This window comes from Prionailurus bengalensis, chromosome A2, assembly GCF_016509475.1.
Source record: "Prionailurus bengalensis isolate Pbe53 chromosome A2, Fcat_Pben_1.1_paternal_pri, whole genome shotgun sequence".
NCBI classification, from domain to species: domain Eukaryota; kingdom Metazoa; phylum Chordata; class Mammalia; order Carnivora; family Felidae; genus Prionailurus; species Prionailurus bengalensis.
In genome coordinates, this window is record NC_057348.1 from 120,138,585 (window position 1) to 120,164,186 (window position 25,602).

Sequence of the window (25,602 nt, forward strand, 5' to 3'; positions counted from 1 at the left end):
TGAATAATGTTTTAAAATACATTTTATATGGGGGCGCCTGGGTGGCTCAGTCTGTCGAGCATCCGACTTCGGCCCAGGTCATGATCTCACAGTTTGTGAGTTCAAGCCCCGCATCGGGCTTTGTGCTGACAGCTCAGAGACTGGAGCCTGCTTCAAATTCTGTGTCTCCCTCTCTCTCTGCTCCTCCCCTGCTCATGCTCTGTCTCTCTCTCTCCTTCAAAAATAAATAAAAACATTAAAAAATATTTAAAAGACATTTTACATATATGTACATATATAACAGATTACAAATGAACCCATTATATTGAAATTAACAAAGTAGTAAAAAATAAATTTGCGATATAGCATTATGTGTACTTCCATATGAACACATTCAACAAGAGCGACTAATGGGTCTGGTAACTACCGTAATTAAAAAAATTTTTTTTTAACATTTATTCATTATTTGAGAGAGAGAGAAAGAGAGACAGCATGAGCAGGGGAGGGGCAGGGAGATAAAGAGAGGGAGATGCAGAATCTGAAGCAGGCTCAAGGTTCTGAGCTGTCAGCACAGAGCCCAACATGGGGCTCGAACTCATGAACCGTGAGATCATGACCTGAGCCAAAGTCAGACACTAAACCGACTGAGCCACCCGGGTGCCCCCGATAACCACTGTTAATTTTAAAGTAGTAGTGATGTTGATAAATGTTGTTTCAAGGTATTTGAAACAGTATGTGTATTTGATATGAAAGTATTTCTGCTTTCTATTGGTGACAGAGTCAAAGGTACTGCTAAGGCCTCTGCGGTTTGTTGCCTACATTCATAATGGGAGGAAATGCTAAATTTCGTAATTCATAATGGAAGGAAATGCTATTTAAGTTTGAAGTCAGTGAACATAAAATGCATTTTTTTCCCTTCTAAGTTCACTGACCCTTTGAATACTAACCACAGATGCTTGCCCTAGGTTAAGAACTCTTACTAAAGAACTGAATGATCACCTAATAAAAATGTTACGTTTACTCTTGATAAAGTTTCAGTTGAAATCATTGCATTTTTATTTTTGCTTTGACATGACGTTAATTGTATCTAATCATCATAGTATTTTACCAATGATGAATATCCAGAAATAAATTCAAGATGCATGGTGGACACCCATCTTTGTCGAGAATCGATCTGGATGACGTTTACAGCAGTCGATCTGGTTGTCTCATTTTTGATAAGTAGCAAAGACACGGTACTATCTAAAGACTTTGCACAGAAGACCATGGCATTTCAGTACAGCACAGAAGTCTGCTGGGAAAAGGAAGCTAATGTTTTGAGTAAATAACAGAGGCTCCCTACGAGTCCAAATTACTAATGGTCTATCAGTATTTTGAGAGAACAAAGACCACTTGTGAAATCTACAATGCACAGCAGGGACTGAGGTCTAAAATTTACCTTAAGGTTTTGTCTCAGGATTTCAGAGAATCAGAGCCCCACAAGTAGACACTGTTGGCTATAGGACACTCTTCTAAAAAGTGAGGTTTCAGATCAATGGCTGGTTTGTTAAGAGTGAAAACTATGTTCTCAGGTTTCTGGTTGACCTGTGTAAGGAAGTAAAATCGGTCAGGATTTAGAGCAGCCTGTAGGCATCAGAATAGAACTTTATCCAAACATAAGCCACATGGGGTTCCTGCAAGAGGAGGACATTTGGGCATCAGTAGAAGGGCAAAAGACATCACAATTTAGGGTTCCCCCAAACAGGATGCATTAGAATTCTCTAACAAGCTTATATACCGATTCTCCGGTCCTACCCCAGACAAAGTCAGAATATTTGGAGATAGGGCCTGGGAATCTATATTTGCAAGCGTTGGCAAAATGCAGCGGATTAACAATGGTCCCAAATTCTTTGCCATTCTTCCCATTAAGAGGAATCTAGGCCTCTTCTGTGATTTGCTTTGACCAAGAGAATGCAGTGGCAATAATTTTCTGGAACTTTTGAACCCACCAACATCTTTGGCTTCTAAATTTGGGAAGCCACCTGCCATGTTGTGAAGCTAGGTCGGGACACTGCATGGTTAGGGGCCATATGGAAAGAGTACTGGAGAAGAAGAGGCCACCTTGGATGTCTCAGCTTTTGCCAAACTCACAGCTGAATGCAGCTGCCTGGGTGGTCTCAGGCTATCTCAGGTGAGTCAGAAGAACCATCGAGCTGAGCCCATTCCACCCACATAATGAGAAATAATAAATTGCTTCTGTGTTAAGCCACTGACTTTTGGAGTGATCGATTATTCTGTTAATAAATAACTGAAAGAGGGAAATATTTGCTGACAATTCTTTATTCTTTTTCCTGAAAAAAAAATCTGTTCTTCGCTTGGAATCTTGCTAGGAGTTGAAGAGCAAGGCTGGATCCATCTTTCTAATGCAGATAGACTAATTACACTGAGCGCTTAGGGGAAGTCTGATATTATGCAAAGACCTATATCTCATGTGGCATCAGGCAAACCACCAGCCTCTGATGCCATCCCCACTCCCCCTGCCAACCCTGAGAGCTCACAACTACATTATCTGGGTGGCCTTTGTGGCACCCTCAGATCCCCCTTTGAAGATGGACCAGCTCCCAGCCTCCAGCCTCCAGCCGTCAGCACCTTCAGGTCTGCCTCAGCCGCAGACAGCAGCCTTTCCCAAGATGATGCCCTTCGAAGGGCAGCCCGCATTTGGTGACTGAGTGAGGTGGGGGGTTAAAGGCTTGGCCATTTTGGCCCAATGTCGGACGTGGATGGAAGAAGACTCTCTCCAGAGCTCCCTGCTGGGTTGGCCAAGGTTTCTCAGGCATGCGTCACTGTCTGATTTCCTCTTCTGTCAATTCTGCTTCCTCCCCCCCACCTTTTTTTTTTTTTTACAGGTGTTGATCCCTAATACGCATCTTATACCCCAACCTTGGCCCAAATGCCTGATTCTGGAGAACTTAGCCCGTGACTACCATGGAGCTCTCTGATGATAGCAAGCCATGGCCATTGCCATCATCGTGGTTTGACGGCTATGTTCTGGTCTTCTGCTCACCACCTGATTCCCATGCGTGGACAGAACTTTTCCCAGATCTAGTGATGGAGACAAAGAACCTATGAATCAGGACAGCACTCTTTGTAGAAAGCGACAGAGCTGGGAGAGAGAGGAAGACTCTGGGTAACAATTTCTGTAACAAAGCCAAAACATGTCCCCAGGGAATTAGCTGCATTTGGTAATCATCATCTCAAATCTATTTAACAGTTACTTTCTTCCATTAAATACTGTTTTAACTTCATCGCCTCCCTTCTCAACTAGTCAAACACACACACAAAATCACATTTGTTGCTCTTTGCTTACTCTGATTTTGTCAGGGGCACCAAGGACTTGATGAAGCCCTTTCTGGAACTGTTAGTTCCTTGGGGAATAGTTCTTAATGCTCCCTAGGGTGTTTAAAATTCCAAAAAAACCCACAAAACAAAACAAAACAAAACAAAACAGAAAACAAAACAACAACAACAGTTGTCAGGAGGAAGTCCAAGAGACGCAAATGGCCAGCTCTCTGTCACTCCCTCTGTGGATTATCTGTGGAAAGGTTCCAATCCCAGCCTGGCCTCCCTTTGGACTCAAAGGACTGTGGTTATTCTTGGCTCCGTTCGACAGTTGTGTGTAGTCAAAGAAATAAAACAAAGTGAATGTTAGTTTTAGAAGGGCACACCTGGGAAGCTGGGGTTCTTACTGCTTTCTGTCTGCACATCATGCTTTCCCTCTCCTCCTCCCTCTTGTAAGCACCCTGCTTTCCTTTAGGAAACGGACTTTTCCACGTGGACCAGATACACTGCCAAGTATACTGGCCATCGCCCCCACCTCTGTCACCACCACCACATACGCACCCCGAGGCCAGACGTGTAGACTAGTCCGGCCAACAGGAGTATCCCATCCCTTCCCCCGACACTGCCCTCACTGCCATACTTAGAGGCATGGTGGCGCAAGGGAAAGGTTGAGATTTGGGTCGTCAAATCTCAGATATTACTACTCTTTGACCCTGTCAAACATCAGACGCTGCCACGATTTGACATTGTCAGATCTCAAATACCACTACCGCAATTAAGCACGTTGCGCAGGTGAAACTTGTGTTTCCTCCTTTGTAAACCAGTAAGTACGATCACGTAATTTACAGGGAAGCGATTAGCATTCCGTAAAACGGTGGCTAAAAAGGGTGTGACAGGCCGCGGGCCCGAGCGCTGACAAATGCGGAAGAACTGGTGGCCGTCATTAGCCATTCCCTTGGGCCCTCCCGACACCCTTCTCGCTCAGAGTTTACAGCACCAGAAGGGGCCCCCAGCCAGTGAGTGGCAAGAAATTCACACGAGGTTTGTCTAGCTCCAGAGTCTATCTTCCTCTCCTGACACCAGACCACCTTCCATTGGTCACGAGTCTCCAAAACAGTGAGGGGCGAGGGGGGCTCCTTGCCTTTGGCTTCTCTTACATAACCTCTAGCAGAAGGTCTCATTCCTGTTGGAAACTCAGGGAGAAGCCCTTGAGGAGAGTATGGCAGCCCACCGGCCTGAGGGTCTCACAAGACACACTCAGGTCAGGGTCAAGGTGCAGTCGTGGCTCAGGGCTTGTGCTTTAGGGGGCTGGTGGTGCTTATTGTGGCTGCCCAAGGAGAACACTAGAATGACACCAGCATGTAGGCTCTCCCTGTGGATACTTAGCTTTTAAGTAGGTGTGACCACAGAGTAAACACCACTTCTCAAACAGCGATCAGTCCTCACAACATTCCAAAGCTTATCGCCACAACCTCCATTTCAGGACCTCAGAATCAAGCACTGGGCTCAGGAAATAGGTGAAGAAGCTTCTTCCAATAGAGCACCTTACAAGACTCCTTATTTCCCAGGATCCCCTTCCCTGACCTCTCTCCACCCTGAATTCATCCGATTGCTGCCATTTTAAACTTCCCAAAGGACAGCTTTGCAAACGTGCTTAACCACCTTCCATGGTGACAAACATTGTATGTTTCCATTTATTAGAGATACATAGAGCCGTCCAGTTCACAGAGACAGGAAGTAGAATGTGTAGGACAGTGGTTGGCCAGGGGCTGGGGTTGGGGAGTGGGGAGGTAATGTTCAATAGCTTCAGTTTCAGCTGAGGAGATGAAAAGAGCCATGGAGATGGACGGTGGTGATGGATGCATGATATCATGAAAGCTTTTAATACCACTGAATAACACACTTAAAAATGGGTAGGGTTACGGGGGAATAGCTGGCCCAGTTGACTCTTGATCTCGGGGTCATGAGTTTAAGCCCCATGTTGGCTGTGGAGCCTACTTAAAAGGAAATAAATAATTAAATGAAATTAAAAAATGGTTACAATGATAAATTTTATGGTATTAGTATTTGACACTTTAAAAAACTGGAGGGGAACCTGGGTAGCTAAGTTGGTTAAGTGTCCAGCTCTCGGTTTCAGCTGAGGTCATGCTCTCATGGTTCATGAGTTCGAGCCCCATGTTGGGCTCCATGCTGATGGTGTGGAGCCTGCTTGGGATTCTCTTTCTCTCTCCTTCTCTCTGCCCCTCCCATGTTCATTCTCTCTCTCTCTGTCTCTCTCTCAAAATAAAAATAATAAACTTTAAACAAATTGAAAAAAATTTTGAAAAAGAAAAGCCACCTTCAATGGCTCCCACTGCTTCAACAATGGAGCACTCACCACTTTCCTACCATTGAGGGCACAGGACCTTTCCCAGTCTCTCTCCTGGTTTTCATTCTCCAGGCTCCAGACTGGAAACCAGTAAGCTGTGTGCTCTGCTGGTGGCCTGCTCTTCAGGCACCCACCTTGAGGCTCTGCCTACCATGTTTTCTCTGCTCATTTTAGCTAATTTCAGCATCTGTTCTTTTATCAATATCAGAAGTTCCCAGATGAAGCCATAACTCTTCTTAACATTGGGTGAGCCTGACCTCACCTCCTACTAAGCTCTAGTACCTGTTAAAAACCCTGATGCTCTGTCCATAGGAAGTGGGCACATGCATGTGACTTCACAGCTAACATCAGATGTGAAAACATCAGATGTGAGATTTCCCAGGCCTTCTCGAATTATAGCAGACAGGTATGCAGGTGGCAGTTTTCACTGTGCTAGCATGCAGCTGCTAATGCATCATTCCAGAGGTGTGTACCCTTGTGAAGTAGAAAACTACTGGGCTGGAAGCCAGGAGGCCTGGAATCTAATCCCAGCTCAGTCGTTAAATGGGTAGGAGACTTTGGACAGTCACTTAACCCCTGGGCTTCAGTTTTCCCACTTGGAAAATGAGATCTAAAATTTGCTTCGGCTGTAAAATGCTACCTAGCTGAGACAATCCATCCTGTAATTATTAAATAACCTGAATTGATATTGATAACGAAAATACGAAATAAAAATAACAATGACTCAAATTGCAGTCGGGAAAAATAGGCTTGTTTGAAATTCTGCAAAACTCATGTTAGCAGAAACTTATGCCCAGTAAGATTTGATAAGAATGAAAATGGACCGGTGACTCAACCCTTTCTTTCAATGTGTACATGGAAAATAATTAGTCTCAATAAAATATTTTCAGTGAAATAAAGATGGAAACATTTGAAATGGTTGCAGTGCTTTCTTCAGAAACTTTAGCCTCATGAAATTTATTTTTATTTTCTTTAATGTTTATTTATTTTTGAGAGAGAGAGAGAGAAAGCGAGTGAGCGGGAGAGGGGCAGAGAGAGAGGGAGACACAGAATCCAAAGCAGGCTCCAGGCTCTGAGCTGTTAGCACAGAGCCGGATGCGAGGCTTGAACTCAAGGACTGAGAGATCGTGATCTGAGCCAACGTAGGACGCTTAACCAACGGAGCCACCCAGGCACCCCTTTAAAGTTAATTTTAGAAAGATATTCTTAAAGAAATTCACCAGTGTTATTCTGCTTAAAATTTTATATTTCTAAATGTGGAGTCAAAACTTCCTTAGGGTGAAAATGACAATTCAATGGTATAAAAACAAAATAGCGTAATAACAAAATAGCCCGCATTTCAAAAGCAGTGACAGCATGCTCACAGATCATGAACAGTAACTGACTTTTGGAGGAGGGTGGAGAAAGACCCCAAAAGGAGCAACAGGTGGCCATGGGTTGTCACCAGCCAAGGAGAAAGAGGATTAGACCTTTGGTCTACACTGTAACACTATTAAGTCCACACACACGCACACACACACACACTGAAGGTCACTGTACTATTCTATATTGCTTGCTAACTGAACCCTTCTGGGCATTAATGAAAAATAGGTATTTCAGATCTTTCTTAGATATCTTACAGATAACTCAGTCCAAACCTTGCATTTTACAGATGAACAAACTGAGAGAAGCCCACGGCCCCAGATGATGTAATACGGCTGTCTCCAATTCTCAGAATCGCGTAGATACCAAAGGCGTGCTGGCTTCTAGGGAACGAAACGAGTAGGAGGCAACAACCAGCCCTCCTTCTTCACCTGATCTCCGCAGGCTGGCTGGAGCTGCCTTTGGTTTTCCCAGGCATCGCCTGACGGGAACACGTGGGCAGAATGGCGCTCTCTCCACCCCGTTGCTCCCCAGGGACAGCTGTCATCCTCTGAATCGGACATTTTAGGCAACCATCCGGAGACAAGTCTACTTTGGTTTCGATTTTTAAATTAAGAGCTGTGGAGTCTGGCAAAGAGTGAGGTTTCTTTCTTGGCAGACACATTTACATGCTGCTGTTGCTGAAAAGCAAGTCCGTGGCTCAGGCCCGTTTTTTTCATTATCAGACGCTTGACATTTGGGCGGTATTCTCATCCGAAGGCTCACAGAGAATGCCTTTGTTAGCCCCGGAGCTCATTTCCCTCCTTAATTCCCCTTGTCTCCGCGCACCACCCCCAATCCTACACTGAAGCATAAGGGGGGCGGGAGTTCTGCCAACATTTTAAAATCACCTACATAAAATGTGGATCCCTGGCCGTGTGGTAAAACACTCCCTATCACAAACACATGTGGGCCTTGCTTCTTTTGTTACCACTTTTTGGCAGCCGGAGGAGGGCCATTTCATCGCTCAATGTGCTTCGCATTCACAAGAAGAGTCAGTGGGGCTTAGTGGGGTATTTGTCACAAGTTCCTGAGTGGCGGCCAATCCCTTTTCCCACCTCTGTGGTGCACACTGCCCCGTAGCCTGGTCACATGGGCACTGCCAAGTGCTGGCATGGCCCACGAGGCTGGTTGAGGGACACAGAGACACAGGTGGGCAGAAGCAGCCATCAAGGATCTGGAGGACGTGTTGAGTGTGCCCGGTGGGATTGTCATCATAAAGCAGTGCAGCAGGCGAGGACAAGGGACACGTCCATCGCTCCCTAGCAGTCCCACTTTCATGTTTGCCCTTAATAGCCTAAATCTTAATATTTAAACTTTCCCTGGGGCGCCTGGGTGGCTCCGTCGGTTAAGCGGCCGACTTCGGCTCAGGTCATGATCTCGCGGTCCGTGAGTTCGAGCCCCGCCTTAGGCTCTGCGCTGACAGCACAGAGCCTGGAGCCTGTTTTGGATTCTGTGTCTCCCTCTCTCTGCCCCTCCCCTGTTCATGCTCTGTCTCTCCCTGTCTCAAAAATAAATAAAACGTTAAAAAAATAAAAAATAAAATAAACTTTCCCCCAAGGGTTGATTTTCAATCAAACACTTTCCCTGATCTTGACTTACTATTTACAATTTACCTTTTGTTATGTAGATTCTTATATGTGATTTGGGATAATAATAATAAGCATTTACTATGAAAAGGTTCTGCTCTATGCTAATCACTTGTTGAATTCCCTTAATAATTCTATAAGGATAACATAGAATGTTCTTTTTAAAATTTTTTTTAAGTTTATTTATTTTGAGAGAGACAGAGAGAGAGCACAAGCAGGGGAGGGGCAGATAGAGAGGAGGGACAGAGGATCTGAAGCAGGCTCTGTGCAGACAGCAGACAGCCTGATGTGGGGCTTGAACTCATGGACCATGAGATCACGACCTGAGCCAAAGTCAGATGCTTAACTGACTGAGCCACCCAGGCATCCCACAAACTGTTGTTCTTAGACAACAGAAATTTATTTCTTATAGTTCTGGAGCTGAGACAAAGTGCTGGCTGTTTTGGTTTCTGGTGTAAGCTCTATTTCTGGCTTGTAGAGGGCTGCCTTCTTGCTGTGTCTTTATGTGGCAGAGAGAGGGAGAGCAAGTGAGCTCTCTGGTGTCTTTTGTCTTTTCCTTTTTTTTAATGTTTATTTATAGTGAGAGAGAGACAGACCAAGTGTGAGTGAGGGAGGAGCAGAAAGACAGGGAGACACAGAATCCAAAGCAGGCTCCAGGCTCTGAGCCATCAGCACAGAGCCCGACCTCACAAGCCGTGAGAACATGACCTGAGCCAAAGTCGGATGTTCAACTGACTGAGCCACCCAGGCGCCCCTGGTGTCTTTTCTTATAAGGACACTAACCCCATAGAATCAGGGCCTTGCCCTTACAACCTCATGTAACTTTAACGACTTCCTTATAGGTCTTATCTCCAAACATCATCACATTGTAGGTTAGGTCTTCAACATATGAATCAGGAGACACACAATTTAGTCCACAGCAGGTAACTATTATTATTATCCCTATTTAAAAAAAAATTTTTTTTTCAACGTTTATTTATTTTGGGGACAGAGAGAGACAGAGCATGAACGGGGGAGGGGCAGAGAGAGAGGGACACACAGAATCGGAAACAGGCTCCAGGCTCTGAGCCATCAGCCCAGAGCCCGACGCGGGGCTCGAACTCCCGGACCGCGAGATCGTGACCTGGCTTAAGTCGGATGCTTAACCGACTGCGCCACCCAGGCGCCCCAGTTATCCCTATTTTTTAGAACATTGTGCTCAAATATTGCTGGAGGTAACTTCAGAACCTAATGAGTTTCAGTAAGTAACTCTTTTATATTGCACCTAAAGAAAGCTTAACAAATACCTTTCAAGCACATGAAAAAATTACATAAAGGAGTCTTTTTTTTTCCTGAGAACCTCTCTTCTACTGAGCTAACATTCCCCACCCGGCTGGCAATTAAATATCAGAGGCAATATGACAGACATTGGCAAACGCGCTATGGGAACAAAATGAATAAAGTTTGAATCCCCTTCCTGTCATTGGATGATACAGGGTTGCTAACCTTCTCAGGGTCTGTTTCCTCATATGTAAAATGGAAATGACACTGTATGATTTGCAAGGATGTTCTGGTAATATCCACGAAGCGCCAATCACAATGTCCAGCACACGTGCTCCAGAAGCAAAGCTACTTTATCATTACTGAACACAAATGATGAACCCACCCTTATAACTCCTGTCTTTGGTTGGTATATCTTCTGTTCCTTCCTATCTTTTGTTATTTTGCACACACAGAAAAATTATAGTGTGTTTTTCGACTGATCAGAACTACTGAAACACATATTTGTTAGAAAATAACAATAATAACAACAACGACAACAAACAATCTTAAAAGGCCAACAAGAAGAGGATTGTTTGGAAAATTAATTACATCCATTCAACGGAATATTACTTAAAGATAAGTTAAGAATTTATGCCATAACTCTGAAAATGTGATATATTTGATATAAAATCTGATACATTAAAAGAAGAGAGCAACAACTGCCACTTCCTGTCTTGGCAAGGAAATTTGTTGCTCTCAATCCTCCTGCTAAAAAACCAAAACCAACGATAAAAACTAGAAAAGCTGGACAAAATACAGAACACGCCCATTTAAAAGTCATGGTGATCTACCAAGGCAGCCAGGATGTGAGGCGTGTGTGAGTTTCCCATTGTTGCTGTGACAAATTACCACATATTCAGTGCCTTTGTAACAACACACATTTCTCGTAATCCTGAAGGTTAGAAGTCCAAAATGGTCTTGATGGACTAAAATCAAGATGTTGGCAGAGTTCTGTTACTTCTGGAGGCTCTAGAGGATAGAGCCTCTATCAATGTCTTTTTTTTTTTTTTTTTTTTTTTTAGCTTCTATAGGCTGCTTGAACTCCTTGGCTCATGGTTGCTTTCGCTCTTTTCAAGGTCAGCGGTGTATCATCCTCAAATCTCTGGCTCTGACTCATCAGCCTCTCACTTGTACTTAAAAAAATTTTTTTTTAATGTTTATTTACTTTTCAGAGACAGAGAGAGAGAGAGAATGAGAGACAGAGTGTGAGCAGGCAAGGGGCAGAGAGAGGGAGACACAGAATCTGAAGCAGGCTCCAGGCCCTGAGCTGTCAGCATAGAGCCTGACACAGGGTCGAACTCATGAACAGCGAGATCATGACCTGAGCTGAGGTCGAATGCTTAACTGACTAAGCCACCCAGGCACCCCTCACTTATTTTTTTGTAAGTAAACTATATCCCCAACATGGGGCTCAAACTCATGACCCTAAGATTAAGAGTCGCATGCTCTACCAACTAAGGCAGCCAGGTGCCTCCTCCCTCATTCTCTTACAAGGATCTTTGTAATTGCATTGGGTCCATCTGGATAATCCAGAATAATTTTCCCATCTCTGGGTCAGAGGATTAGCAACCTTATTTCCACATGTAGCCTTAATTCCTTCTTCCATATGATATAACATATTGACAGGTTCCAGAGATTAGAAGGGCTACTTTGGGGAACCATTATTCTGACTACCGTAAGGGGCCAGGCTTACAAAGTAGAGAGGAGGGCAAAAAGCTAATCAGACATCCTGTGGTCCTTTCACCATAAAAGCAATGGTTGATTCAGGGCCAAGAGGCTACAAAACCTTTATTAAAGGAATAGATAAGAGGCTGGAAACCTGCGTGGAACTTTGGGGAGACAAAAATTGGTGTTCATAGGCTGCCAAAGAGCAGAGGCCCTGGTTAACACTACAGATGTCAATTTAGGACCATGGAAATAGACCAGCTAACATACAGATTTAAATATAATCAATTCCAGACTTGATCAAAGTGCTTGACCCCTACTCTAACTGCCTGACAGAAGCAAAGTAAAATCTCTTTGATGGAAAGTATCATCAGCCACAAACTCAAACTATCTCTATAATTCTACCTGCATAATGCCTGACATTCACTTGAAAACTTGTAGGCATACCAGAGAAAAGGATCCGGTTACCATGAAAAAATAGAATCAGGCTAATTGGTGATACAAATCTAAAATTTATCAGCAATGGGCATCAAACTAAGTGGATTAATGTGTTCCCGAAAAATAGATAACAAGGTGAGGAATAGATAATAATGTGAAAGTTGAGATCTATAAAAAAGAATAAAACTAAAATTCCAGAACTATAAAAAAACCAATTGCCATGATTAAAAAATAAATGGGCTAAATAATATATCCGGAATAGCAGCAGAGAAGAACAGAAAACTAGAAGAGAGAATTGAAAATATCAAAACTGAAGAATGGAAAGAAGAAAGAACAGAAATAAAGCTATATGAAATGAAAAGGTCTAACGTTCGCATAATTAGGTCTTCATGGGAGAGGAAAGAGAGAACAGAGAACAAGCAGGATTTGAAGAGATAATGACAAATATGACAAAAGATATCAAGTTATAGTTTCAAAAAGCTTAAGAAACCCGTATAACACACACACACACACACACACACACAGACACACACACACACACACACACATACAGACACACACACACACACACACACACACACCCCACACTTAAAATCACAGCTACATACACATAGTCAAATCTTTTGAAAACCAAAAACTGAGAAAATCCTAAAAGTAGTCAGGTGGAAAAAGAAACCACCTCCAAAGGAGCAGTAGTAAAATGGACAGCTTCTGATCGGAAGTGATACAAGTCAGAGGACAACAGAGTAATATCTTTTCTGTGCTGAAAGACAGTAACTGCCTAGCTAAAACTCAATTCCATGAAAAATGTACTTCTCAATCAAAGGTGACACAAAGACATTTTCAGACAACCAACAACAGAAATGGCTGCCAACACAACTTTACTAAAGTAAATAATAAAGAGATTTTTTTTTTTTTAAGCAAGGAAAAATAATTCCAGTCTGAAGCATGGAAATGCAAGAAACGCTAAGGGGCAATTGAATGGGTAAATTTATGGGTAAGTCACAGTGACACTGGTTGTGTAACATGATGCAAATAACGGCTTGTGGTGTTTGAATTACATGTAGAATATTTTTTGCTTTTTAATTTTTTTAATGTTTTATTTATTTTTGAGAGAGAGAGAGAGAGACAGAGTATGAGTGGCAGAGGGCCAGAGAGAGGGAGACAGAATCCAAAGCAAGCTCCAGGCTCTGAGCTGTCAGCACAGAGCCCAATGCAGGGTTCCAACTCACAAACCGCAAGGTCATGACCTGAGCCGGTCAGACGCTTAACCAACAAAGCCACCCAGGCGCCCCCCCCCTTCTTTGTACTGTTTTTAATGATAACACAAAAAGGAGGAGAGTTGGCAAGTTAGATCTAAGGCTCTTGCATTTATCTGGAAAGTGGTAAAATTCTAATTTATATGAGGATTGAATAAGTCTAGAATTTACATTGTACCCTTGAGTATAATCATTAAACAAGATTACAGAATGTATACCCTGACAAGCTTACAGAATAGGGAACGAAATGAAAATGATGTAAAACATTTGAGTAATATTAAAGGACACAATGAGGAAGAGAACATTGAAATACAAATAGGACAAATAGGAAATAAACAGTAAAGTAGTAGATTTAAACACAAATATATCAGTAATTACACTAAATGTAAATGGACTATCCCATTTAAAAAATATTGTCAGGCTCCATTAAAGAAAAACAAAACCCAATTATACGCTACTTAAAAGAGATACATCTTAAATATAAGCATTCAGAAAGATTAAAATCAAAGAACTGAAAAAGATATCCCATGCAAATATTAATCAAAAGGAAGTTGGCATTGTTACCCTACTATCACCAAATTAGATTTTAGGGCAAGAAGCATCACTAGACATAAAATGGGACATTTCATAAGAATAAAAGATTTAATTTGCCAAGAAAGTATAACAGTTCTGAAGTTATATGCACTTAATAACAAAATACATAAAGCAACAATGGATGTAAAAGGAGAATAGAAAAATCTGGGGCGCCTGGGTGGCGCAGTCGGTTAAGCGTCCGACTTCAGCCAGGTCATGATCTCGCGGTCCGGGAGTTCGAGCCCCGCGTCGGGCTCTGGGCTGATGGCTCAGAGCCTGGAGCCTGTTTCCGATTCTGTGTCTCCCTCTCTCTCTGCCCCTCCCCCGTTCATGCTCTGTCTCTCTCTGTCCCAAAAATAAATAAACGTTGAAAAAAAAAATTTTTAAAAAAAAAAAAAAGAAAAATCATATGTTAAATATATATTACTTGTAAATAACAGTCATATTATATAATATTACATATTATAATAATATAAAAATATATATTAGAATACTGTACCACAATGAAAATAAAGTGGCAACTGCTACATGCAAAAGAATAGGTAAATGTCATTAATATAAAGTCAAGCAAAAATGCCACACAGAAAGGGCATATAGAGAATATGTCCATTTGTCAAAATTCAAAATCTAGCAAAAGTAACCTCGGATATTAGAATTCAGGACAGTGGATACTCTGGGAAGAAGGGGGAATAGTGACCACAGTGGGGACATTGTTCTATTCTATTTCTTTATCTAGGTGATGGTTACATTTACCTATACATTTGCTCTGTGAAAATTCATTTACCTATACATTTGTGACTTGTGAACGTTTTCTATATTGTGCTGTAACTCAATAAATAATTTTATTATAAGAAAGAAACACGGCAGAATCAATCTTATATAACATTGTTAAAATTACGTAAAGTTTATGTAAAATTGTGTACATGGGCATCAATTAAAATGCAATTTCAGACGTTGAAACGTTGACTTTTTCTTTTCTCTTTTAAAAAAAAGTATTTGAATTGCTATAGAACCTGTTATTTAAAATTTTTTTTTCAACGTTTTTTATTTATTTTTGGGACAGAGAGAGACAGAGCATGAACGGGGGAGGGGCAGAGAGAGAGGGAGACAGAATCGGAAACAGGCTCCAGGCTCTGAGCCATCAGCCCAGAGCCTGACGCGGGGCTCGAACTGACGGACCGCGAGATCGTGACCTGGCTGAAGTCGGACGCTTAACCGACTGCGCCACCCAGGCGCCCCTAGAACCTGTTATTTAAAGACAGACAAATAAATACCAAAAAATGAAGTCCAGATTACTTTCTGCAAATGGAGACCCTCCACTTGTCCCGGAATTCCAATCTTTTGGAATCAGTCTTCAGAGTTAACCTGCTATTGTGGTTCCCAAGTCAATATCCAGTCCAAGACTGCCTGTGCTCCAGTTTACGGAAACACACAGGACAGACACAGCTCTCACCGTCTTATCTCCAAATCCCTCTGCAGGTCAACAGACCCTCCACTCTTCATCCCCCCCCCCCCCCCCCCCCCCCGCGTTTTCAAACCTCACATGCATTCCACCGGAACTGTTTCTACTCTGACTCATTTCGTTTGCCACGGCACTGGTTTTTAATTCTGTGGTGTAATTTATCTTGATTTAGAAACTATAATGTTATAAATTTTCCAACATAGTTTCCCTTTACGTGAGCCCAGAAATATGTCTCTCTACTGTTTCCTTTGTCCCAGGTAGTCAACGTTACAAGATATTTAAATTTCTTACGTTATTCAATGGCTAGAATGACTGGGGCAGGGGAAGGAAGAGTATCTTTATACATTAGACTACCAGTAATTTCTACTTGATCTATCATTCCTTCCAACACAAATGTATATCATAACCCAGTGACCCTTATGAAATTCTTTGTAAACTTATTTACTATCCCAAAGTACCCAGTAAGCCTCTGAGATTAATTTCTTTTTTTAATGTTTGCTTATTATTTTTGAGAGAGAGAGACAGAGCACGAGCAGGAGAGAGGCAGAGAGAGGGAGACACAGAATCCAAAGCAAGCTCCAGGCAACAAGCTGTCAGCACAGAGCCGGATGTGGGGCTCAAACTCACCAACCGTGACATTATGACCTGAGCCGAAGTTGGATGCTTAACCAACTGAGCCACCCAGGCACTCCTCTGAGATTAATTTTTATTTGGAGCATGGATTTGCCTAGTGGTAAGCTCGGGTACTTGGAAAGCTGTAATTCCAAATATTCAAACCTATAGAATTGAGGTCCCATTGTTGCCTCAAATAAAAAATTGAGGAAAGGGGCACCTGGGTGGCTCAGTCGATAAGCATCGGTCTCTTGGTTTCGGCTGAGGTCATGATCTCGCAGTTTGTAACATACAGTCCTGGGTTGGGCTCTGTGCTGACAGTGTGGAACTGCCTTAGGAGTCTCTCTCTCTTCCCCTCCCCCACTCACACATGCACTCTCTCTCTCTCTCTCTCTCTAAATAAATAAACCTTAGAAGAAAATTGTGAAGGGGTGCCTGGGTGGCTTAGTCCATTAAGCGTCCGACTCTTGGTTTTGGCTCAGGTCATGATCTCACAGTTTTGTGAGTGAGTTCGAGCCCCACATAGGGTGCCGCGCTCACAGTGTAGAGCCTGCTTGGGATTCTCCATCTCCCTCTGTATCTGCCCCTCCCCTACTCACTCTGTCTCTATCTCTCTCTCAAAAAAAAAAAAAATCAAACTAGTCTGGAAGATTTAAATTTCTTTTTTTTTTCAACATTTATTTATTTTTGGGACAGAGAGAGACAGAGCATGAACGGGGGAGGGGCAGAGAGAGAGGGAGACACAGAATCGGAAACAGGCTCCAGGCTCTGAGCCATCAGCCCAGAGCCCGACACGGGGCTTGAACCCGCGGACCGCGAGATCGTGACCCGGCTGAAGTCGGACGCTTAACCGACTGCGCCACCCAGGTGCCCCTGGAAGATTTAAATTTCTTCTCTTGACTAACTAAGCAAAAGCTTACTAGGGGACATTCTTAATTTCTCCGAAAACTTTCTGGAGGTAAATAGTGTAATCATCACATAGTCACCAAAGGAGCCCTGCTGATCCTTGAGAAGCTGAGACCTGCAAACTAGAGGCACAGTAGATGGGCTTCACCAGGAACAACATCTGACCTCTAAAGTGGAGGTCACGCTAGGGGCATCAGATAGACAGATTTTGTCCTGGGGCTCCATGTGTAAGACACAAATGTGAGCAAAGACTTGCCAGAAGAGATGACGCCGAATCTAACTCAGGTTGTTTGTTCAAGCTCTCCTTTGTTCCCAAATAGACTAAATCTCTGATTAACGATTTGCCTTTTGGGGCTGAGTATGGTCTTTTTGATCGTCACCTTGTCTCTTGAACAATATCTACACTTTCCTCTTGTTTTCCATGAGGGACTATGTACTTGAATGAACTCATACCACCCTGCTCTCTGGGAATTAGGGCTGCAGAAGGCACACTTTGGCTACTGCGTGACTCTGTGTAGGGTCAGCCATGCCTTATTGGTACTCAGGCTTTAGTTCCAACCCGCCCATCCCATTCCTCACAGCTTACAGGTCCCAAAGTGTCTCCATACCTGACAGAAGTCATCCACTTGCCGCACATAACCGGCCACTTCGTTATCGGATTTAAAGATCTTCCAGACTTTTCTTTCTGCCTGCTTGTATCTCTGGGATCCTTTCCACTTCATGGCCATCAGAGAGCGCTCTGTCAGGGAGGCTGCCACAATGATGTCCAGTTGGCCATTGTAGATCAGTACCTGAAATGAAACGGATCCGGGGGCAAATGCGGGATTCAGCAGGGGAAGGCAGCGAATCTATCTACGTATAGATAGTGTGTGCATGAGAAGAAAGGTAACGTGAGAGAGGCCAGTCCAGCAGGGGAGCGGGGTCATTTTTTTCCAGTTGGCCACACACCCCAACAACTTAAAATAAACTCAAGCCTGGTCTCAGCCACTGCAATTCTTCCAAAAGTTTGAACCTTCATAGGAATCTGCACAAAGCCTTCTCTCAGTAGCTGAGCATTCTCTCGGGAGCTGAGAATCCATATTGTTCTCCCCTCTGACATTGACTTTACAGGGGCAACTATGATTTTTTGAGGCGGACAGATAGACGCAGGCCTCAGATTTGTTACACGTTGGAGGCAAATATGTTTGCCATGCAACTTCTAAGACCTCCTTTTCTTAAACATGATAGCCACTTGTCGACAATGAGGAATGTCTTTTTTTCCTAGAATACATTTGTGTGTGTGTGTGTGTGTGATAAGTTGGTGGATATTATAGGAGAACCAACTCTGAAGCAAGGTCTTGTCTTTTCTCCAAAACTAATATTCATTTGGCTTGAAAAAGAATTCATATACTATCCAATGCCGAGGAAGTGTAAAAATGGCACCACTCTTGAGGAAAGCAATGATCCATTTTTAAAAAAAATTTTTTTTCAACGTTTATTTATTTTTGGGACAGAGAGAGACAGAGCATGAACGGGGGAGGGGCAGAGAGAGAGGGAGACACAGAATCGGAAACAGGCTCCAGGCTCTGAGCCATCAGCCCAGAGCCTGACGCGGGGCTCGAACCCACGGACCGCGAGATCGTGACCTGGCTGAAGTCGGACGCTTAACCGACTGCGCCACCCAGGCGCCCCAGCAATGATCCATTTTTAACAAAAAGATTTTAACATGTTGAGGCTCGCTGTCCCCGTAACCCCAGATTGTGAAAGGAATTCTATGAAAATAAGCCCAAAGAAATATCTATATATATAGCGCCCTGTTTATCACGTCTTATAATGAAAAACTTGAACACAGTCTAAAAGTTCCATAATTAGTGACTGGTTACATAAACTATGGAACAGATTTTCTATCGGATAGTGCAAAGCCATTTAAAATGTTTCATTGAACCGTGTGGCAATGTGATAAGCAATACTTATCACACACGGTTAAGTATGAAAGCTGAAAGTCAAATATATTTCACAATTATGAGCGTATAAAATAGGTATACATATTTACATATATGGCATGCACCTTTAAAGAAAAGGAATACGGTTGGTTAATTTAGGTGGCACAAAGCTGAGTAATTTTCTCCTTTGTTTTCCACTCTTCTTAGGTTGTTTTTATGCAACTAACATGACCTTAGTTCTCCTAAGGCATTGTCACTCAACCCCCAACAAAGAGGTTTTCCTCAACTCCACGCTACCCTTTGATCTACTTGGAAGTTCTGGTTTTGCTCAAGTGAAGACCTTTGGTCGAATCCTCAAATTGGATAGAAAATGTTTCACTGCCTATGTTTCCATCTCTGCCCTCCTGGTGCAGGCTTCTTAAAAGGCTTGCACATAATTAAACAGCCCAGGACTTTTACACACTCCAAATCCTCAAGCAGCAGTGGGCCAGGATTCAGCGTAAGATGAAAGGGCCCTGGGCCTCTCATGTTACTCCGTCACCACCACCACCTCCGCTCTCCTGAGCAGAAACCCAAAGGGAAAACTCCTGATCGATTTAAAGCCTCTTTAAAAAACTCAACTCAACTATAGCCATAAAAATGTGCGTTGTTTATACAAAGACATTGCCTCAAAGACCTTGGGTACTTACGGTGCATGCAAAACTCCTACAGCTGTCTTGCCAACAGTATGGAAGCAATCACACATGATCTGTACCAAGGAACAAGGCCTAAATACTCCATCATCCTAGGAAGGCCTGATTAACAAAGATAATTATCTATAAAGTACTTCCTCTTCCAGAATTCAATGAAAAGATGCTGATTAACTAGCAAACACACAAGTGCAACTGGCTGGTTTCCACTCCGTGGCTACTAAATGAAGCCTGCCTCTTTCTGAGGGTCTCTTGTAGCTACCTCACTATCATCAGTGTATTCTGAAATTGATTTGAATGTGTTCTCCTTCGGGGATGCAAATCCACGGGTCACGGCAAAAAGCAGGCTTATTTGTACAGCATTAGAGCACAGGTTTGTTGGACTGAATTGAAATGAAGTCCATGCCTGAGCCGTACCCTTTGCTATTCAAGACTCAACACAAACGAGAGCACTAACTCTCGGGAACGAGGCCGTGAAGGGCTGAACTGCCTAATGTTGTGCATGTGATGGGTAGAGGCCCACTTCGGGGGGGAGGGTGGGCAATGGAAATCTTCTTTTTAAAGCAAGGAAAACATTTTTAACTTCGAAAGGGCACATAAGTCAAATGCAACAACAACAAAAAAAATGAAAGATTAATGATCAAGCAAAATGATTTCAAAGCTGGCATTTAAGGCTGCCAGCATTAAATATAAGAATTCCAGAGCTTTTATTTTTATCTAAATGTCACATTTACTCTCATCAGCCCTGACAGGAATATTTCAGTTGCCTTTAGGGCTGGATGAGTGGGGAGATATCCCAGGATCCAGTAAGCCAAGAGGCTGGGGGGAGGGGTGAGCGTGGAGCATGGGGTGGGGGGGGGGTGGAGGTGGGGGTGGGGGGGTGGTCCTGAAGCCCAAGGGCACACGTTGGCACACATTTGTTCCACTCCTTCCTCTAGGGTGACCAACAGCCCCGGGTTTGCCCTGGCCTGAGGCGTTTTCCAGGACGCTGGGCTTTCAAGCTAACCCTGGGACAGTCTGGGGCAAGCTTCTCCCCAAGGCTTGATGGTATTTTAAGCAACGAGATCTAAAGACAGAGAGGAGGAGACAGAAATGAAGGCGGCTTTCAGCTACCCTTGTCTTCTCAGTAGTGACTGTAACAAAACCAGGCACAGGAGGATCACTGGCTGCAGCTGGCCTCCAGTGACACGCGAGGCAGCACCCCTAAACACTTTCCTTCCTGTTTCCTCGCTTTCCTTCCTGGACAGCTGTGAAGCCTCCTTTCAATGGCAAAGGCACTCCCTTTGGAAAATTTTCTTTTCTTTTACTCGAGGTCTGACCAGTTAGCGCGGTGAAACGGATGGTTTTGCAAAGACGTGAAAAAATACTTCTTATTAAAACATCAGCAAAGACTATGATTCTTTGTACTCTATGATTGTGACATTGTTTTTTTTAAAAGATGCTTCATCGGGGCTTCCGGGTGGCTCAGTCGGTCGAGCGTCCGACTTCGGCTCCGGTCATGATCTCATGGTTCGTGAGTTCGAGCCCCTAGTCGGGCTCCGTGCAGACAGCTTGGAGCCTGGAACCTGCTTTGGATTCTGGGTCTCCCTCTCTTTCTGCCCCTCTCCCGCTCGCACTCTGTCTCTGTCTCTCTCTCAAAAATAAATAAATAACCATTAAAAAGGTTTAAAAGATGCTTCAAGCTTGGGAAAAGAATACATCAAAATACCAACAGTTAAGGTAGCTGCAGTGTGGGTAATTTGTTTTCACTTGACTGTTTGCTAGGTGGGTTTTTTGTTGTTGTTGCTGTTGTTTTGGTTTGGTCTGTTTTTGAAAATGTGATTAGGGGGTTTTATAATGAAAAAATAATAAAACAAACAATAACACTAAGTTTGGGGAACCATGGGTGGCAAAAATGGGTCTTTATTAAGGAATAATTTGTATTAACCCAAATAGTACCAGCTCTCAATTTTTTATGACAACTAGGCAAACAGCATAACTAGTTTGTTTGTAGATGATCTTAAAAATCCATTCCAGAATTCAGGCATTTATAAGAAATGGTAGAAGGTGGTTTCGATTTTAAGCATCTTGTTTGTTTATTTGTTTGTTTGTTTGGTAGAGGCAAAGGCAGAGATGAGAAAAGCATTTTTAAAAAAATTTTTTTTCAACGTTTATTTATTTTTGGGACAGAGAGAGACAGAGCATGAACGAGGGAGGGGCAGAGAGAGAGGGAGACACAGAATCGGAAACAGGCTCCAGGCTCTGAGCCATCAGCCCAGAGCCCGACACGGGGCTCGAACCCGCGGACGGCGAGATCGTGACCTGGCTGAAGTCGGACGCTTAACCGACTGTGCCACCCAGGCGCCCCGAGAAAAGCATTTTTATTATGTTCTTTACCTCCCAAAGTGCTTCCACGTACATATGACTTTATTCTCACACTGTTTCTTGAGGTCAGGACGAGAGGAATTACAACGTCTGCCTCCACCTTACTGTTAAGGAAACTGTGACACAGCGAGGGGTCAGAACATGTCTGAGATCCCAGACTTCCAAACTTCTACCCAGAACTCCTTAAGAAAGGAGCCAAATTCCTTCAAACCAACAGGCATTTACTGACTCCCCGTAGCTAAATGTTTTGTGCTACCGAACGCCTCTGGCAAGGGAGAGTTGGTTGAGTGTGAGACACAGTTCACGTCTCCAGTTCAGAAATAACGTTGGTCTGTTGGTCCAAGTCTGGTGACATCTCTCAGTCATTTCTCACTTTGGCTCCATGGACAATGATGTGTGCAAGGACGTTATCCAGCTGGCGACAGATGTCTCACTTCTGTTGAAGGGGGTACCACTGATGAAGCAGCTGTGGCAGAGCTTGGGCTCCTTGAGAACGAGGCTCTCCTGGCTCCATAGCCCTTGCTCAGTGCTGGGCATCCCAGAAAAAGTACTGACACTGGGAAGAGTCAATTGCATTCTCTAAAGGTTTTCTATAATGCTGTACATCGATCGTCTGTTGCTTTGGCCTGCCTAGGTCCACTCTCTCTTCCCCTGGACTCCCACACCCCCCCCAATGGATCCAGCCTTGGTGGAGGCTGTCAATCACAATATCCTGCCTCCTCTGTGCAAGGGATGAGCATGTGACCCAAGCTAAGGCATTCAAATGCTCTTTTCATAAAATGTGAATTGTGGGCAGAGTAACATAGGCTTCCCTGATGAGTCTGCCCACTAGCTTTTCGTCCTAGATCCCCAGAATTTTCCTTAGTCTCAATCCAGTGCTTCAATCAATTTTTTTTTTCTGGGAATTCTGTGACCTATCATGTCATCTGATTAATTTCTTTTATGCTTCAAGCAAGCACAGTTGTTTCTGTTGCTGAAAGCATGAAATCCAAACTCATACACCAATGGACCAGTGCCCCCCAGGCCCCAGTATACAATAACTGGGAACCCCTGGACGTGTGGCTTAACCTCCATGGGCTTCATTCCCTTTTCTGGATATGAATATGGTTAAGACCTACATCTCATGGTAGTGACAGTAAATGAGATAATGTGCACAGAGCTGCTAGCACAGTGCCTGACACAAATTAGTTCAATGAGTGTAAGTTCCTCCTCCTTTTCAGGGGGGTTGATACGCGGATAAAGACTTGAAAGACTCAATGAAGCACTTCTTCTAAAATAAGCCTTCAGAATATGCGTATGGTCCTTCTGAGTCAAACACTTAGTTGCCAATCTCACCCTTGCAGAAAAGGCCTACAGTAGGAGGAAGTCCAGCTGGGATAAACCTGAACTCCATCTATTCAAACGCCTGAAATAACATGCCTTTCACTATTAATTTTACACACATTGGCCGCGATACCTCAGCAGTCTTTTTTTGGTAGTCGGAGCCATGAGTTTATAAATTACTCTTTTAAAAGGAGTTTCAGTTTTGAAGCATAGGGTTCAAGACAGCAAGGAATTTGCCCATAATTCACGGCTAGAAAAGTATGGTCAAGAGCATAGCTTTTAAACGGACAATTTGGAATCAGAGTGGAACTTTCTCATTCCTCTTATGTTGGGGAAGTGGTGCTAAGCATTTTGCATCCATGATTTCACAGCACCCCCAGAAGGCCGATGTTATTTATCCCATTTTAGGGACAAGGAGACAGAGGTACAGGGAGAGGAGGCAAACTGGGGACAGAGCCTCAAGTTCAGATCTGCTTGAGTCCCAAATGTGTGCTTCTTAGCCCTCTTCTGTACTGCCTCACCATCTAAATCACTGCCCCCAAAGGAGCACGTTGAATAGGTAGTTTATCCTATATTTGTAATTCCACAGGCAGGAAGCAAACCTAAAGATAAGCATGGAATGAAGGATGCATGTTTATAGTTAAGAGCACAGGCTCCGTGGCCGGGTTTGAAATCCTAACTCTGCCTCTTACTAGCAAGATCATCTTAAGTGACTCAATCCATCTAGAGTTCCGTCTCCTCATCTGTAAAATGGGTGGAAGAGAAACATACATGGCAGAGGGTCACTGGGAGAATTACATAACGTAATGCAAGTAAAGCTCCCTGCACTCTGGGCACACAGTGAATATTCAATTAAGCTAATTATTATTATCACCACATTTGAATAGCTCCACATAGCTAGTCAAAGAGCTCCAGGGTTTCCAAGTGAGACGTTATCTGTGGATTACAATCAGGGTTTAGGATGTAAGAGTTAAAATTCTAATACAACCGCCCTAGGTCATCAGTTTAACAAAACCAACAGCAGGGGCGTAGAAAAAGTAGTAGGATGCGTGCAGACAGAAGGCTTGAGCTCCAGCCCCAGCGCAGCCTCCCAAGGCCTGGGCAAAAGAAGCGACCTTGGGTATGTCATCGACCCACTCCGAGCCTTAATTTTCTCCTCTGTGAAGGGGAATATTTATGTTCTAGGATTGCTGAGAGGGCCCGATGGCATGTGAGATGCAAAACGTACCCTGGAGCCTGAAGAGCAGCGGTTTAGCAATGTTGTTGTCACTCCCGTTCAAAAATTAACCTGAAAAGTTAAGTTTCTATAGTGGAGCGCATAACTTTTAAGTGGGCTGCCTGAAGTCGGCATGCAGCTTGCAGATAAACACTCGCGTAGTCTACACAGTGTTGCAATTAGATGCCGGCGTCTAATTACTGGGAGATCTGGCCATGCCGTGCCTGTATTTCCACTCACCCACAACGAGCTAACACTGTATCCACCCCTTCCTCAGTGTCCCCCCACCCCCACCCCCCGCAAGGGTGCAAGAGTACCTGTCATCTATTCAACGCTTATGCCACTGTTTTTCTTAGAAGAGGAAAATATTTCTCTGTATCTGTGTCTTTGTCATCGGTAAAAAAGAAAGATCAGTAGGTCTCGATCCAACTCTCTTCATTTATTTCCTTCCCTTCCAGGATTCACGGGCAGCTGAGTTTCACGGGCAGCTGAGTTTCACTTCCATTGAAAATGGAAGGGAAGTGACCTTTTGTCTGAGTTGGAGGAAAGAATGCATGCTCAGTTATACATGGAGTGTGTTTTGTTTGTTTGCTTGTTGAATCTGCTCACGTGAAATCTCCACTTATTCGATACTAAATATTGGTGGGGAGCCTGAGGACGAGACACCCAGGGAACAGGTATCAAAAGATGTGACCCCCTAGGGGCGCCTGGGTGGCTCAGTCGGTTAAGCGTCTGACTTCGGCTCAGGTCATGATCTCATGGTCCGTGAGTTCGAGCCCCACATCAGGCTCTGTGCTAACAGCTCAGAGCCTGGAGCCTTCTTCAGATTCTGTGCCTCCCTCTCTCTGACCCTCCCCCGTTCATGCTCTGTCTCTGTCTCAAAAATAAATAAACATAAAAATTAAAAAAAAAAAAAAGATGTGACCCCCTCTCCTCCTAATGCTCCATATTTTTTAACTTTCTAAAAACCAGCGAATAATTAGAAGAGGAGAGGCAAATTTACTCTTTCATGTCTAAGTTTTCCTTAAAAGAGGGGTCAAAAGGGGCGCCTGGGTGGCTCAGTTGGTCGAGCGTCCCACTTCGGCTCAGGTCATGATCTCACGGTTTGTGAGTTCGAGCACCACATCGGGCTCTGTGCTGACGGCTCGGAGCCTGGAGCCTGCTTTGGATTCTGTGTCTCCCTCTCTCTCTGCCCCTTTCCTGCTCCTGCTCTGTC

The 25,602-nt window shown here is 43.7% G+C and overlaps 1 protein-coding gene across 1 annotated transcript in view; it reads right to left on the minus strand.

Annotated features, from left to right (window-relative positions):
- CPVL (carboxypeptidase vitellogenic like) overlaps window positions 1-25,602 on the minus strand; it is a 115,012-nt gene that overhangs the window by 17,033 nt on the left and 72,377 nt on the right. Inside the window, exon 11 of the mRNA XM_043589171.1 lies at window positions 17,481-17,663. Coding sequence (XP_043445106.1) covers window positions 17,481-17,663 — 183 coding nt within the window. The remainder of the gene's footprint in view (window positions 1-17,480; window positions 17,664-25,602) is intronic.